Raw genomic sequence first — 17,478 nt, 5'->3', positions numbered from 1 at the left:
TCTGAAGTGAAGGCAGCAAGGAGAGGAGAATTGAAATGGGGTTTTCTCTGCGCACCAATGTTTTGATGACATTCCAGATTTGAGTCAGGAAGCCCCATAAAGATCTGGAAACTGGATCCAGGTAAAGTACACATCGAGTTAGCAAGTGATGTCATATGGGGGAGGGGGGCATTCCTTGCCTGTGAGTTATTGGTTGCTAGGGGGAAAAGTTTTTTAATGGGATGGGGTGTTCCCCTGGCTCCCTGCCCCCCTACCCATAAATCGCTGTCTATATTCCTCTCTTTCCAGGCTAACCTCCTCTGAATTCTTGCAGCCGAGAACAGCAGCACTCGAGCACTCCATTAGGGGAATGATTAAGAAACTGTCAATGTTCTACAAAACCCAATGCTCTGAACTAAAAATAAACCAAAACACCAGGGGTGGGAGGGAAGGGAAAGAATTTCAGAACTCGGTCCAAATTCTCCCGCAAAGATTGCAGCAATGTTTACCACTGATGAAGTGAGCTGTAGCTCATGAAAGCTTATGCTCAAATAAATGTGTTAGTCTCTAAGGTGCCACAAGTCCTCCTTTTCTTTTTGCGGATACAGACTAACACGGGCTGCTACTCTGAAACCTACCACTGAACAGTTTTTTCTGTCCCCCCCGCCCCCTCCCTTTCACACACCCCCACGGGAGACATTTGGGGGAGAAGAGGGTGTTCTGCTCTCCTCGCCAACACTTCAGTGCATCGTGATGTCTGAATCACCAGGCTGAGCTTCCCTAGAAAGAAATACTTGCTTGTCTGGTGCTTCTCATGGCAGTGGCAGGCTAATCCCTGAATAACAGTACCATAGCGGGGTTTGCCCTTCTGTGATGACCCCCTCAAACACCTGCTTTTTCTTTTGCTTTCTTTATTAGTGCAGCAGATTGTGCAAATGCTACAAACCATGACACACTTACACATCCCTCCCCTCAACATTTGCAGGTGCACGCATTCCTGTGACACAAACAGCACACGTGCAGCCCCCAAATGCAAGCAGCAGGGCCCCATATGGAAAACCAACAGCATCTTTTGATCATGACCAGCTCCTACTCCATCCCTACCCCTAGTACAAGAGCAACCGGAAAGTTGCCTGATTGTAAGGGGGTTAGAATACTTACAATAGGTCTTCCTGGTCAGCTCTTCCACAACTTCAGGCTTCAACTTGCTGTTGGATTTCCCCATTATTGCCCAAAAGCTCTTCCTCCAGATCACTCAGTACATCAATCTCTATATTGCCTTGTAACTCCCCTTCTTTCACTGAGGGGTCATCAGAAAGCTTGCCTTCACTTTAAAAAAAATTCAAAACCACCTCGGGTTCTTCTTCCAATCTCCTCTCCTTCCTAGAACAATGTTTCTCTAACAAGCACCAGCAGCAATGGGGTAAGGGGTAGAGGGGAGAATTGCTTTTGTTTTAGTGGTGCTCCAACCTTACCGGCAGACAGGATTTCAGTCCTGGAGGATTTTACCCCACTCTTCAATTGAAGAATGACGATCGTAAACAGAATTGCTACACTCCACTTGGGGAGAGGGCTTTGGGGTTTGCTTGTTTTTCTGCAGCGACCAGAGCTGTGGTTACATTTCAGTCATGGTTTCTCTTAATGAAAAATTAAACACTGCAGGTTGATTTGTTTTTCCTCCCCTCCCCTTGCTTGCACCGCCTGGAAAGGAAGGTTATTGTGCAGGATCTGTGTGTGTGTCTCTCTCTCCGTCCTCCCGGTAGCTCTGTGGAGTGTTGCTGTTGTCGTCCCTGGTTACAGAACACCCTCCCCTCTTTCTTTAGCTGTGTAGCTTCGGCAGGCAGGAGAGGATTTGCCTCTGCCTGCTGCTCTGGTGATAAGGTGTTAACTGGAATCTGCCAGTCAGACAGCAGCAGGCCACTTGTCTTACGTCTCCCTTTCTTCTCTCCTCACTTTCCTTTTAGATCAGTCCTCTAAAAAAACCCACAACCCAATAACATTTTCATTCAAAACAACTCAATGGCTTCTTTCTCTGCAGATGCATTGACTTCCTTCCTCTGGGGCCTGAAGAGAAAACGCTTGTTGTCTCTAACTTGGAGCTGAGTGTCTAATGGAGATTGGAGATTCCCCCACTCCCCTCTCTCCGAAGTCATGCATTTATCTGAGATTCACAGAAGTTAGGGATGGCAGAGACCGATTGGGTCCTTGGATCCGCCCTCTGCCAATGAGGAATCTGCCTTTGTTTTATCGGGAAGTGGCAATGATGCATTCGGAGATAGGTGCAATGTAAATAAATGGGATTATTATTGTCACTATACTGGTTTCTGCCTTAATGCAAAGTCTCCTGAATGAGATTTACTGCCTATATAACCATAGCGTTTTTTTGTTTTGAAGACACATATTCCTTCTCCCCGATTCCCTTGCCTGCGTTCTTGAGACTCTGTTTCTCTTGATGTTTTCCTGGCACGTAATAATTTACAAAGAAGTGACTTTTTGTGAATTTTGTAGATAACGCTAAGGCGTTTGCTTGCTTTCTCTCCCTTGGGGGAATTTTATAGTGAGTGTGCAGCCAGGGTAGCAGAAACCTGCAAGAAACAAAATAGATTTTCATCACTGACAGGTGGGTCTTTGTAAATCAATAGTTTCCTTATCTCAGAGATAGAGGGTGCCCAGATGGGTGGAAACACCCGGCCTACCAAGCTGACTGTTGTGTAGGTGATTAACATCCCATCTGACAACATGTCTCTACTCAGTTTTCTACTTATGCTATTTATCTCCAAAGAGATCAAATAATGTACTGCAATCTATGAGTCTTGCTACAGTCATTTTTATCAGTGAAAGGGACTTTTTCCCCTCTGGAGCCAGTCAGAAACCTAGGTGCTGGCCCCTTCCCTCAAAGAGCCATGTGGGTTCTTTGATGTTAAAATTAGGACTTATTAAGACAACATACTGAGCCAGCACACATCAACCACCTTATCACAGAGGTGGGAACATCACCACCCCTTATGCATCAAACACATCAAGAGTGACCTCTATGCACCAGACACCACACTAATATTATAACCCATAGCAGGCGAAGATTCTGACCACCCAGCCAGTAACCTCAGCAGCAAAGCCACCTCCCTGCAGGCAGTTCCATTTCTTTAGGAGCTCTGCTTGCTCAGATTCAGGAGAGCAGGTGGTGAAGGAAGAAGAGCATTGACGGGGTTAAACCTGCCAAGGGAGAAGAAATCTAGTGAAGTCGTGCCCCGTCCTGCCAATTCCCAGTGCTTGCTCTGCCTCTGACTTGTTCTATGACTGTAGGTAAGTCAGAGGGACCAGCATTTGGAGAAGTGGCCTCTGATTTATTTATTTATTTTTTTGGTCTGCTCCAATTTTTGGCATCCCCAGCTTGGAGGTTTCACAGGTATTGCTCAGCACCCTCACAGGGCTCTTGTGAGGATTAATTAATTCATGTTTGTAAAGTGCAAATGGAGACCGTGTTGAGACTCTTTGAAAATCTGACCCCAATCAACCTACCCATGGACCATACAGACAGTCACTGACAGACGTGGAAATACAGCCCAAGAGCTCATAGCTTAGCCTAGGCCAGTGACTTTCAACCCTATTCCACCTGGCAGTTAAAAACCATCCATGTTTTTTTGCCACAACCCACCCAACCACACAATCCTTTGTAGCCAGGAAGGGGAAGAGTATCTTTGGATACAGATCTGGCTAACATAGTGAGGAGGGCTTTAGGTTTGATGGGGGCAGGAGACAAAAGCCCACAGGTAAGTCAAAAACATGGAGACCTGGGAGGAGGGTCGGAATCTGCGGGGAGCATGGGCCATTAGAGCAGGGGCAAGGGAGAGACAAGAGGGAACACAGAGGGGAAATCAAATCAGTATCTTAGAGGTCTGTACACTAATGCAAGAAGTATGGGAAATCAACAGGAAGAACTAGAAATGTGAGTAAATAAACACAACTATGACATAGTTGGCATCACAGAGACTTGGTGGGATAATACGCATGACTGGAATATTGATATAGAAGGGTACAACTTGCTCAGGAAGGACAGGAAAGGGGAAAAGGAGGAGGTGTTGCCTTGTGTATCAAAGATGTCTATACTTGGACTGAGGCTGAGATGGAAATAGGAGACAGACTTGTTGACTTATCTCTGGGTGAGGATAAAAGGGGTTTAAAAACAAGGGTGATGTCACGGTAAGGATCTACTGCAGACCACCTAACCTGGGTGAGGCTTTTTTTAAACAGCTACCAAAATCATCCAAAGCACAGGACTTGGTGGTGATGGGGGAGTTCAACCACCCGGACAGCTGTTGGGAAAATAACACAGCAAGGCACAGATTATCCAACAAGTTCTTGGAATGTATGGGAGACAAGGTTTTATTTCAGAAAGTGGAAAAAGCGATGAGGGGAGATGCTGTTCTAGATTTGATTTTGACAAACAGGGAGGAACTTGCGGAGAATTTGAAAGCTGAAGGCAGTTTGGGTGAACGTGATCATGAAATGGCAGAGTTCATGATTCTAAGGAATGGTAGGAAGGAAAACAGCACAATAAAGACAATGGATTTCAAGAAGGAAGACTTAGCAAACTCAGGAGCTTGGTCGGAAAGATCCCCATGGATAGCAAGTCTAAGGGAAAAAACAGTTCAAGTGAATTTGGAGCTTTTCAAAGACCCTATTAAGGGCACAAGGGCAAACTATCCCACTGTGTAGGAAAGATAGGAAGTATGCCAAGAGACCACCCTGGCTTACCTAGGAAATCTTCAGTGATCTGAAACTCAAAAAAAGAGTCTTACATAAAGTGAAAACTAGGACAAATTACAAAAGGATGAATATAAACAAATAACACAAGTATGTAGGGACAAAATTAGAAAGGCCAAGGCACAAAATGAGATTAAACTAGCTAGTGACATAAAAGGTAACAATAAAACTTTCCACACATACATTAGAACCAAGAGGAAGACCAAGATCCTTTATTCAATGAGGCGTGAAAGACAATAACAGAAAATGGCAGAAGAGCTAAATGACGTTTTTGTTTCATTTTTCACCAAAAAGTTTAGTAACGATTAGACGTCTAATATAGGGAATACCAGTGAAAATGAGGTGGGTTCAGAGGCTAAAACAGGGAAAGAACAAGTTAAAAATTACTTAGGCAAGTTAGATGTCTTCAAGTGGCAAAGGCCTGATGAAATACCTCCTAGGATACTCAAGACGCTGACTGAGGAGACCACTGAGCCATTAGCCATTATCTTTGAAAACTCATGGAAGACAGGAGAGATTATAGAGGACTGGAAGATGACAAATATAGTGCCCATCTATAAAAAGGGGAATTACAGACCAGTCAACTTAATTTCAGTACCCGGAAAGATAAAGGAGCAAAGAACCAAGCAATCAATTTGCAAATATCTAGAAGATAATAAGGTGATAGCAGTCAGCATGGATTTGTCAAGAGCCAATTGTGTCAAGTCAACCTAATGGCTTTCTTTGACAGGGTAACAAGCCTTGTGGATAGGGGGGAAGCGGTAGATGTGGTATATCTTGACTTCAGTAAGGCTTTTGATACTGTCTTGCATGACCGTCTCATAAACAAACTAGATAAATACAGCGTAGATGGAGCTACTATAAGGTGGGTGCATAACTGGTTGCAAAATCATTCCCAGAGAGTAGTTATCAGTGGTTCACAGTCAAGCTGGAAGGACATATCCAGTAGGGTCCTGAAGGGGTCAGTCCTGGATCCAGTTCTGTTCAATAACTTCATCAATGATTTAGATAATGGCATAGAGAGTATACTTATAAAATTTGCAGATGATACCAATCTAGGAAGCGTTGTAAGTGGAGGATAGGATTAAAATTAAAAATGATCTAGACAAACTGGAGAAATGGCCTGAAGTAAACAGGATGAAATTCAATCAGAACAAATGCAAAGTACTCCACTTAAGAAGGAACAATCAATTGCACACATACAAAATGGGAAATGACTGCCTAGGAAGGAGTACTGTGGAAAAGGATCGGGGGGTCATAGTGGCTCACAAGCTATATATGAGTCAACAGTGTAACACTGTTGCAAAAAAAGCAAACATCATTCTGGGATGTATTAGCAGGAGAGTTGTAAGCAAGACCAAAAAGTAATTCTTCCGCTCTAGTCTGCGCTGATAAGGCCTGAACTGGAGTATCGTGTCCCGTTCTGGGTGCCACATTTCAGGAAAGATGTGGACAAACTGGAGAAAGTCCAGAATTTGTTAGTCTCTAAGGTGCCACAAGTACTCCTTTTCTTTTTGTGGATACAGACTAACACGGCTGCTACTCTGAAACCTAACAAAAATTATTGAAGTTCTACAAAACATGATCTATGAGGAAAGACTGAAAGAACTGGGTTTGTTTAGTCTGGAGAAGAGAAGACTGAGAGGGGACATGATAACAGTTCTCAAGTACATAAAAGGAGAAGGGAGAAAAATTATTCTTGTTAATTTCTGAGGATAGGACAAGAACCAATGGTCTTAAATTGCAGCAAGGGAGGTTTAGGCTGGACTTTAGGAAAAGTTTCCTGTCAGGGTAGTTAAACACTGGAACAAACTGCCTAGGGAGGTTGTGGAATCTCCATCATTGGCAGTTTTTAAGAGCAGGTTAGACAAATACCTGTCAGGAATGGTCTCGTTATTGCGTAGTCCTGCCTTGAGTGCAGGGGACAGGACTAGATGACCTCTTGAGGTCCCTTCTGTTCCTACACTTCTGTGATTCTATGAGACTGTAGCCAGGGAAAAAAACAAACCAAAACACATGGCTGATCCTGGGTGCTAGGATTTGTGGAGCTAGCACTGGGTGTGAGGAGGTTACCCAGGCTTGGTGAGGGCCAAAGGAGAATTGGTCATACAGTCTCACAGTATATGAAAGCTCTGTGTATGTGCTAATTATCTGTATTGCTGCACCACTTCTTATCTTCTCTCCTACCTTGTATTTTAAATCCTGTCTGAGCTGTCCGGACATGCCTTTACTCCTCAAATATCAGCAACTGCTCAGGGAAATAATAGACACTGTAAATAATAATGGAAAGGCTGTTCTGTAACCCTGCAAAGAGTATAATGCAAATTGTGTGTGTGTTGAAAGGAATAGGCTGGGTAGAGGTGGGCAGGCGTGGATTACAGTACACACATGGTATGTTTCTTCACTGGTGAAGACTGCCGCAGTCAATTGTCCAGGGACATATTCCCTACAGTAGACATTTCTAAAATACATAATCTTCTATTAGCAAACCTTCCACAAACAAGCTCATTAAGGCAGCAAAGTTTAAAAACACATCAGCAACCTTTATCAACACAGCAGCAACCCAGCCTGGGCAACAACACGCTGACGGTAATATACTGGTATGAGACAAAAGAAAGGAGGCACAAATTCTTCTCTCTTATGCACTAGTGTCAACAGGAATAAGCCCACTGACTTCCAGTGAGTTACTAGGGATTTACATCAGAGACTCATAGACTTTAAGGCCAGAAGGGACCATCATGCTCATCTAGTTTGACCTCCTGCACATCACAAGCCACAAAACCTCACCCACCCACTCCGGTAACTGGCCCATAACCTCTGGCTGAGTTACTGGTGTAAGTATGAAAGGGGGACTGAAGTCCTCAAATCTTGATTTAAAGACTTCATGGTACAGAGAATCCAGCATATCCGAGAGCAGAACGTGGCAAGAGTCTGTTCTCTTCTAGATGCTACTTGGATTGTAATCCCCTTGGGGCAGGGGCCATCTTTTTGTTCTGAGTTTGTACAGCACCTACCACAATGGGTCCCTGGCTATGCCTAGGGCACCTCGGCACTATGGTAGGACAAGTAATAATAAAATAATAATAGGGTGGTAGTGAGGCACGCTAGCCTCATAGGCCCCTACAATAGTGAGAGGAAGCCTGGGGGGAAGGCACTGCATGGGACTCTGGAGACCTGGGTTCAATTCCTAGCTCTTCCACACAATCCCCTGTGGGACCTTGGCCAAGGCAATTTCTTTGTGCCTCAGTTTCCCACCTGCAAGATGCAAATAGCAATACTTCCACTTTGCCTATTTACACTGTAAGCTCTTTGGAGCAGAGACTGTCTATTGCTGTTTATGTACAGCACCACCTAGCACAGGGGTTCTCAAACTGGTGGTCGGGACCCCTCAGGGGGTCACGAGTTTATTACATGGGGAGGTTGCGAGCTGTCAGCCTCCACCCCAAACCCCCCTTTGCCTCCAGCATTTATAATAGTGTTAAATATATAAAGAAGTATTTTTAATTTATATTGGGGGGGGGTCACATTCAGAGGCTTGCTGTGTGAAAGGGGTCACCAGTACAAACGTTTGAGAACCCCTGACCTAGCACAAGTGTCCCCCCTCTCAGGTGAGGCCTCAAGCAGCTACTGTAATAAGCAATAACATCCCAGCCTAATCATTTTAGCACAAAGGTCTGCTGCTGAGACACTGTTAACAGGATTCAATTAAATTTAAAACCCTACCCTGCCTATGCCACAGAAAACACTATAAAGAAGTTGACATCACTTGGTGAAAGGCTAAAAGCAATCAGAAACTGTGCAAGCTAGTCAATTTCTCGCCCTAATTACTGACTTTGGCTTTATTCCTTCCTTGGTAAGTAAGAAGGTGTTGGGTGTTGGCAAGGATGGAATGTTATTTCCAAAGATACAGAGACACAAGTTGCTTTGGGCAAGCTGGCTTAAAATCAGAATGGGGCAAAAGAATTCTAACTAAACATGAAGCACGTGGAGAGTATCTGTACATGAAATATTGAGGTAATTTCCTTAGAGAGGAAACTGAATGCTGGACCAGCACTTGAATGCAGCTTTGCTTCATGAACTCCCCTATGTTTCCCTTCTGAGATATACATTACCTTTCTGGGCAGCTCTCTTTAACACATCACTAGCTACTGCAGTGTAATCAGCAACAAGCTTGGGTACTCTTGCAGCAGGGTAAGAACAGACACAGCATGCCACAAAGGATATTAAGTCTCAAGACTCAGAACTCGCTTTTCCATTAACCAACTGCTTGTGTCCGGAGTTTATATACCTTCTGTTCACCATACTGCAATCTGCTGCCATGGAAATGATCATTCATTCAACTACATTCATTATTCTATCATCCTCGTGATCAAACAAGGCTGGCAGGGAGAAAGTTCATGCATAAATAAAAAGCACTGAAGGGGTTTAGAGTATGCTCTATTTTATTACTGGAAGAACTGTGAAATGTGTAGATCTGGTGGACAGTAAAATCTGTTTCTATAACAAGCACTCCCCCCCTCCCCATGGGTATTTATTTTAATGGGTTTAACAGAATTACTGAATTCTCTTTAATGGGTACCCAGCAAGTCTATTAACTTCAGAAACGCATTCTTTGTTACAGGTGGGATAACCACTCTGCAGTCAAAGATGATTTAATAACCACCTTTATTTGCCTTCATGAGTTTTTTTTTTAAATTTAAGACTTCATTCTCATTTTATTATTATGATTATAGTCACTTCATCAAAATATTGTTGGATCTATGTGGCAACATTTGATTATCCACCCTTTGTACATTCCGGTCACTGTGCTTGGCAAGGCCAATGTTCTCCTCTTCCCCTTTCGTTGTGTATGTACCTATATATTTAAACAAAAGAGAGTGGAAAATATAAACCCAAAGAAGCCTGACACTGTTCCAGCCTCTGTTAGCAGCAGTGTTCTCCTAATCAAATGACAACCGGATACGTTCTGTGCATGGCCAGCATCCACAATAACGTGATGCTTTGTAACATGTAAATATCCCATATGTCCCAAGTTGTTTTTAATATTGTTGTTTGCAGCAGAGCCTAAAGGGCGCAGCTGAGATCAGGGCCGCATTGTGCTAGGATCTGTACATACATAGAATAAGAGACAATCCCTGCTTGGAATAAATCCCAGGTCCCACTTTGTCCCGATCCGGTTTCTTAAGCACAAAACCATCCTTCCCCTCAGACAGACATTGCAAAAAAGCTACCAATATTTGCAAGGCACAAACAGCAGGAGGAAAGGGCCACAGGCACACACCCGGTTTTTTGTTTTTAACGCCACGGAAATCCTTGGCACTGGAGGAGCTTTTCAGACAGCCAGAGGGTACAACATGGTAGGAATTTCGACACAGGAATTGGGGCTGTCCCTATTAAGGAAGCAGAGGTGGCAAACCCCGGAGAGCCTGGCTCCTGTCTTCTCCTGGGTGACAGCCGCAGCCTTCGAAGCATCCCGCTGGAGGAGTTTCTCCCATTTAAAGAAAAAAGAAAAGGAGTACTTGTGGCACCTTAGAGACGAACAAATTTATTTGAGCATAAGCTTTCGTGAGCTAGAGCTCACTTCATCGGATGCATTCAGTGGAAAACACAGTGTATATAAATCTCCCCACTGTATTTTCCACTTTATGCATCCGATGAAGTGAGCTGTAGCTCACGAAAGCTTATGCTCAAATAAATGCGTTCGTCTCCAAGGTGCCACGAGTCCTCCTGTTCTTCTTGCGGATACAGACTAACAGGGCTGCTCCTCTGAAACCTCCCATTTAAAGGCAACTCCCCCGCCCCCCAGGCAACCTCAAGTCTCCCTCTTCCCCAGGCATCTGCAGAGACTGGGGCGACGCGCGGGGACTTATCTGGGCACCTCACTGCGCCCCAGGGGAGGGCGCCTGCCTGCCCCCAGCCTGCCCCAGCGCCGTCAGAGCGGATCGCGGCCCCGGGCCGCTCCCGGGAGGCTGGTCCCGCGGCGCAGGGGCGAGGGGGCAGCGCGGGGGGGGGGGAATTGCACCCGCTGGGGGCCCCGGGCGGGATGTGCCGGGCAAAGCCCCCCGCGCTGGGGCCGAGGCCCGGCTCCAGCCCCGCAGGCCACGCCGGGGAGGGGACGGTGCCACGCGGCGCCCGCGCTGAGCCGCCCCCGGCCCGGCCGCTCCCCCGCTCCCCTACTCACGGGCCGGCTCCGCTCCGCCGGGCTCGCCGCGCTCCCCGGCCGCGCCTCGGCCCAGCCCCGCTCCGGCCGGCGCGTCTCTCCGCCTCCTGCCGCAGGGACGCGGCGCCCGGGGGCCGCTCAGCGGGCGGCGGGGTCAGGGACACGCGTGGGGCCGGGGGCCGGCCGGCGCCTGCCGCTCCCGGACACGCGTGACCCTCAGGGGGTCGCAGGTGGGGAGCATGAGGCCGGGGGCGGCGGGAGGGTGCCTGCGACAGGGTGACCAGACAGCAAGTGTGAAAAAGCGGGACCGGGGCTGGGGGGTAATAGATGCCTATGTAAGAAAAAGCTCCAAAAATCAGGGCTGTCCCGGTAAAATTGGGACATCGGGTCACCCTATGCGATGACTGTCGAGTCCCCGTTGGGGGCGCATGTGGTGACTGTCAAGGCCCGGTTGGGAAGAGGGGGGCCACCTACACTGACCGTCAAGCCCCTGTCACCCAGGGGCTGAATGTGGTGACTGTGACCCAGATCAGTGCTTCCCAACCAGGGGCCTGGTGGGGGGCCACAGGCAGGTTTTGGGGCGGGGGGGTGCCAAGCATGGCCGGTGTTAGACTCAGTACAGGCCAGGCCAGAAAGCCAAAGCCTCACTGCACAGGACTGCAGCCTGGAGCCCCGAGCCCCACCACCCGGCTGAAGCCGAAGCCTGAGCAGCTTTGCTTCACGGTGCCCCCTGTGGCAAGGGGCCCCAGGCAGCTGCCCTGCTTGCTCCCCCTTAATGCCAGCCCTGACTTTTAAATACAGAAAAACAGTTGTTGGGGCACAGGTGGGCCGTGGAGTTTTTATAGCACGTTGGGGGCACGTGGGTGTCAGAAAGAAAAGGAGAACCCCTGACCCAGACATACCCAGGCAGGTTTGTTACCTGTGTCCAGCCCTCCTCTCAGTGTTGGACCGGAGGGGGTTGTGCATGGCTTCTGCTGAAAGCTAAGCACTGGCTGAGTGCCACGGTTATTGTGAGAGGTTTGTATGGGAACTAGTGTAAGATCTGCAAAATGTAGAATATTAGGGTGCGAACCAGTTGAAGCAGCCTGGTCACCTGAGGTGAGATGGGGTTTCAGGGCTAACTCAATCAGCATTGAGAACAATCCACAGCACTTTGTAAGTGGCTGGTCTAGCCCCTGAACTAAGACAAATGAACCCCAGAATTGCTTTCTGAAGAGGGGGCCCCTTGAACTGAGAGACAAGAGTCTGTAACAGTGTAAGAGCAGAAGAAGTGACACAAGTTGTTACCCATGACTGAGGAGAAGCTGCCAGCAGGGATGTCTCTTCAAAGATAGAGTCCAGCTCTCTGAACTGGACTAATGTAGTGCTGTAAAGATTGACCCCTGGGTGAGAGAAATATCTTATGCAGCAGCCAGTTTGACACCCAGGGCATCTCTCAGCACTGTAATCTCTATTCATTCCCTGTTGGTTTCTGGGTGGAGTTCAAGGGGTTGGTTTTTACCTGTAATGCCATACATGGCTTGTGGACTGACTGTTTCAGAGACTACCTTTTTCCATGCCCTATAGCCATAGTCAGCAGAGCTGCTGGAGTTGCCTTGGCATTACTGTTATCCCCATTGACCGAAGGGGAGTTAGGGAACAGAGAGCCCAATACCCAGGGAGGCTGGGGTAGTGCACAGCACTGAATGTAGGTTCCCAGATTACTGCTCTAACCACTGCACCATCTTTCCACTTCAGGCTGTAGGACAGATGCTACTGCCCATCTGAGTTCAGGGAGTACATTCTCCCATAATATTCCACTTCAGCAGACTGAGCATTGGGCAGGGTATGCAGATATCTTATGCTGAAGCAAGTGATCTAGGTCTTGAGGCTGCTCCAGAAGGCGGGACATTGAACACGATAGACTGTTGGCCCTTCCTGTACAGTGACTTCCTCACTTGCAGTGTAGTGGCCTGCCCTGGTTCAGGCATGGATGGTTAGAGTGGGTATGATCCTCACTAGCCTAATTCAGATTGTAGACACACTAGGACAGAGACTGTGTCCTGTGTCTTCCTGATTTGCACAGCACCGAACAGGCAAGTGAGTAAGAAAATTCTCCTGGCAAGCAGGAGCAGAGGTCTTGCCTCCTTCTCTCTCAGTGTGGTACCAAGCACACGGACATCACTCAATGATCACTCTGCATACATACGTAGAGAGAGTGTTCCTTGTGGCAGAGATAACAGAGGCCAAAAGGCATCAGGCTCAGTATATGTTGCCAGATCTGCCTGCCCATCTTCTTACCATCATTATTCTGTGGCACTGCACGGCTGATTTTTCCAGTTTCCACCATCTCCTGTAGCAGCCCAGGGAAGCATGAATTAGTTTCTCCGAGCTGTAAGTGGAGACAAAAATATATATAAGTTTTAGGGCTGTCAAGAGATTAAAAAAATTAATTGTGATTAATCGCGCGATTAAAAAAATTCAATGCACAATTAATCGTGCTGTTAAACAATAATAGAATACTATTTATTAGGGGTGTCAAGTGATTAAAAATGATTAATTGCACTGTTAAACAATAGAATACCATTTTGATTCCAATTACAACACTGAATACAAAGTGCACAGTGCTCACTTTATATTTATGCTTGATAATTATTTGCACTGTAAAAAAACAAAAGATATAGTATTTTTTAGTTCACCTCATATAAGTATGGTAGTGCAATCTCTTTATCGTGAAAGTGCAACTTAAAAATGTAGATTTTTTTTGTTGTTACATAACTGCACTCAAAAACAAAACAATGTAAAACTTCAGAGCCTACAAGTCCACTCGGTCCTACTTCTTGTTCAGCCAACAGCTCAGACAAACAAACTTCTTTACATTTGCAGGAGATAATGCTGCCTGCTTCTTGTTTACAATGTCACCTGAAAGTGAGAACAGGCATTCTCATGGCACTGTTGTAGCTGGCGTCGCAAGATATTTACATGCCAGATGCGTTAAAGATTCACATGTCCCTTTGTGCTTCAACCACCATTCCAGGGGATATGCATCCATGCTGACGATGGGTTCTGCTCGATAACAATCCAAAGCAGAGCGGACTTGACGCGTGTTCATTTTCATTATTTGAATCAGATGCCACGCAGCAAAAGGGTTTTTTTTTTTGTTTTTCTTTGTATTTCAGGTTCTGTAGTTTCCGCATCGGAGTGTTGCTCTTTTAAGACTTCTGAAAGCATGCTCCACACTTCATCCCTATCAGATTTTGGAAGGCACTTGAGATTCTTAAACCTTGGGTCGAGTGCTGTAGCTATCTTTAGAAATCTCACATTGGTATCTTCTTTGCGTTTGTCAAATCTGCAGTGAAAGTGTTCTTAAAATGAATATGTGCTGGGTCATCACCAGAGACTGCTATAACATGAAATATATGGCAGAACGTGGGTAAAACAGAGCAGGGGCCATACAATTCTCCCCCAAGGAGAGAAACTTCAGTCACAAATTTAATTAAACACATTATTTTTGTAACGAGCATCATCAGCATGGAAGCATGTCTTCTGGAATGGTGGCTGAAACATGAAGGGGGCATACGAATGTTAGCATGTCTGGCACACAAATACCTTGCAATGCAGGCTACAAAAGTGTCATGTAAATGCCTGTTTTCACTTTCAGGTGACATTGTAAATAAGTAGAGGGCAGCAGTATCTCCTGCAAATATAAACAAACTTGTTTGCCTTAGCGATTGGCTGAACAAAAAATAGGACCGGGTGGACTTGTAGGCTCTGAAGTTGTACATTGTTTTGTTGTGGAGTGCAGTTATGTAACACAAAAAAAAAAATCTGCATTTGTAAGTTGCACTTTCACAATAAAGAGATTGCTCTACAGGACTTGTATGAGGTGAATTGAAAAATACTATTTCTTTTGTTTGTCATTTGTATAGTACAAATATTTGTAACAAAAAATAATACACACTTAGATTTCATTTACAACACAATACAATAAATATGAAAATGTTGAAAAACATCCAAAATATTTAATAAATGTCAATTGGTATTCTATTGTTTAACAGTGCAATTAAAACTGTGATTAATCACAATTAATTTTTGTATTGCGATTATTTTTTTTGTAGTTAATTGCGTGAATTAACTGTGATTAATCGACAGCCCTAATATTTGTGCCATTGTGTACATAGCAGGGGTGCTTGTGTGTTGTATAGCTTTTGCAGAGACAGATTCTGCAACCTCCACTCATTAAATACCCCTACTGCCCATGAAGAGCATCATACTTCAGCCATAGACTCCTTTCACCTCCAGTGCACCTGCTCAAGGAGTAATGAGTGTCAGAATCTGGGTCTTGGAGACTTCCCTAGCTAGAAAACGGAACATCTCCTCTTTCCTTGTAGGGAATCCACACAGTGGGGCACATACAGCGTTTCTGCCATTTGCCTGTCCTGGAGAAAATCATCTCTGCAAGAGTTTTCTTGCTTCCCAACAGCATACAGGCAGCTGCCACCAGGGTAGGTGTCTGGCCAGGGGAACCATGTGTGTGAATGTGATGCTCCTCAGGGCACCCAGGGCTGTGCGTTAGCTTGTTGGCACCTGCCTCCAGTGGAAGGGGGGTCTTGCCTGTGCCAGCTGGGTCTTACCTCCCTAATACAACCAGCCTGTCAGTTGCTCAAGCACTCTCCTCTTGGCTACACCAGCCCTGCCTTAGGCCCTAAGTCCCTTCAAAGTGTCCCCCTGGGACGTCAAGCCCTGATCACTGAATACCCATAGAAATCCCAGATCCACCATTCCCAAAGTAACAGCTGACCCCCCCAAGTTCCCAGTTTTACAGTAGCCCACCACTCCTGTATCACACACAGCACTTGAGTTTGATTACAATAAAACAAAAGGAAAAATTTACTGAAGAAAAAATAGAGATTTAAATAGAAACAAGTGAGAGTGGTGGAAACAAATGGCTAAATACCAAACAAAAACATGAACTAGGACCTACACTTAATAGGCACCTTTCCTGTCTAAGAGAGTAGATTCTTACCCCAAAGTTCAGTCGTTCGCAGCATTTGCTAGCCCTAAGGAGTTAGGATCAATCTTTCATGAAGCAGCCCCACTCACCACCTTCTTAGTGAATGGATCCAGGGTGTCTTTCTCCACTACTGAATCAGTCTTTTGTCTTTATTCACAGACCAAGTGATCCCCTCACTGCCGTATCATCCTTTACACTTCCAGGTAGTTTCAGTGTTTACAGTTTGTCTTTGATGGTTTTCCATTGACTGTTCTGGGTGGGTGCAAAGGTGGACAACTGTGGACGTTATGTAATTGGCTAGCCTGAGACGGGTGACATCTCCTTCTTCGTAAATGGGGCATCACCGAGACAATTATTCTCCGATGACGCACTTTCACTCCGAGACCATAAGGACATAATTTTCAATATAGTTACATTATTCCTTAAATATTACCCATACACACATCTTGCAATGATGAGGAGTACTGATAAGTTACAAGCTTTCAGTACAGACCTCACCCTTTACGGATAAACACCATGAAAGCGGCATATCAGGCATTGTGAGTGTGTCAGCTCTGAGACAGGACTTGCTTGCAAAGAACAGTGAACCTTTTGCCAGCTGGCACAAATGGGCCTCCCTGTCACAGCCAAATTAATTCACTGACTAAAAAAAAAAAGTGGCTATTTTAAGATAGTAATGATCTGACTCAAGCTGACAAAAGCCGAGGAAATTCTTGGCACCCTTAGAGGAGAAGCTAAGCTTGGCAGTGCCAGGCAGAGCAAATGCCCCTGCTGTCCTCGGAAGAGGCCCTTCCGGGTCAGGGCACCACGAGGAACATCGTAAATGCACTGCTCCTGTGACATCAGTTCGGTGGATGAATAAAGGCCTCCACTCTGCATGGCTGTCGCTCTAGCACATGAGTTCTCAAGCTGCAGCCCACGGGCCACTTACGGCCCAATCAGCACAGAGTTGTGGCCCATGTGATATCCTCAGGGCCATACAGGTAGCATTGTATGTGGCCCAAATAACACATTGCGGGCTGCAAGTGCGGCCCACAATGGTAAATAGGTTGAGAACCACTGCTCTAGCACCTACCCAGAAGGAACTTGCTGGAGCAGTGAATGAATTGTGCTTGTGTGCATGTCGTAAGTTCAAATCCTCTTACAGAAGTTGTGAAAATCCTGCCACCTTCACAGAAATCATAACATTTAGGAGGCCAGAAAAATTCTACTGCTGTGAGCCAAATTAATCCTTGATGTAACAGGCATCAGTGGAGTTATCCCAGGGGTGAATTTGGTCAATCCCATGTGTGTGACCACCTGTTCTCCTCTAGCTTGCCATTCAGGGATCTCTAAGCATTCTGGGATCTCAGAGAGGGGCTGTGATTCAGAGGCAGAACAGGGTTGGTTAAGGATAGCACTGGCAGCCGTAACTCTGATGCTAGTGCTTTTTTGGCTATCATAAGGCAGACACATGAAGCCATTTCAGACTGGATGAGATGTGAACGGAATTGCTGTTCCTTTCCTCCAATGTCAGAACAGGTCACATTGATGCAAAGTTGGCCCTGGCAGAAGATTGGCCTTGTAATTGTTTTGATGGCTG

The 17,478-nt window shown here is 45.9% G+C and overlaps 1 protein-coding gene across 4 annotated transcripts in view; it reads right to left on the bottom strand.

The window, feature by feature from the left end:
• The window catches only part of NCS1 (neuronal calcium sensor 1), a 154,986-nt gene that overhangs the window by 97,388 nt on the left and 40,120 nt on the right, over window positions 1-17,478 (bottom strand). For 2 of the 4 annotated variants that reach the window (XM_074973976.1, XM_074973978.1), the window contains 2 exons: window positions 13,184-13,274; window positions 1,141-2,564 (listed from right to left, as the gene is read on the bottom strand). In XM_074973976.1, coding sequence (XP_074830077.1) covers window positions 1,141-1,204 — 64 coding nt within the window. In that variant the 5' untranslated portion in view covers window positions 1,205-2,564; window positions 13,184-13,274. Of the gene's footprint in view, window positions 1-1,140; window positions 2,565-10,924; window positions 11,006-13,183; window positions 13,281-17,478 lie in introns of those variants that run through there. The other 2 variants (XM_074973975.1, XM_074973979.1) reach the window with 2 other exon arrangements.

This window comes from Natator depressus, chromosome 16 (genome assembly GCF_965152275.1).
Source record: "Natator depressus isolate rNatDep1 chromosome 16, rNatDep2.hap1, whole genome shotgun sequence".
NCBI classification, from domain to species: Eukaryota; Metazoa; Chordata; order Testudines; family Cheloniidae; genus Natator; species Natator depressus.
This window is presented reverse-complemented; position numbering and strand designations above follow the sequence as displayed.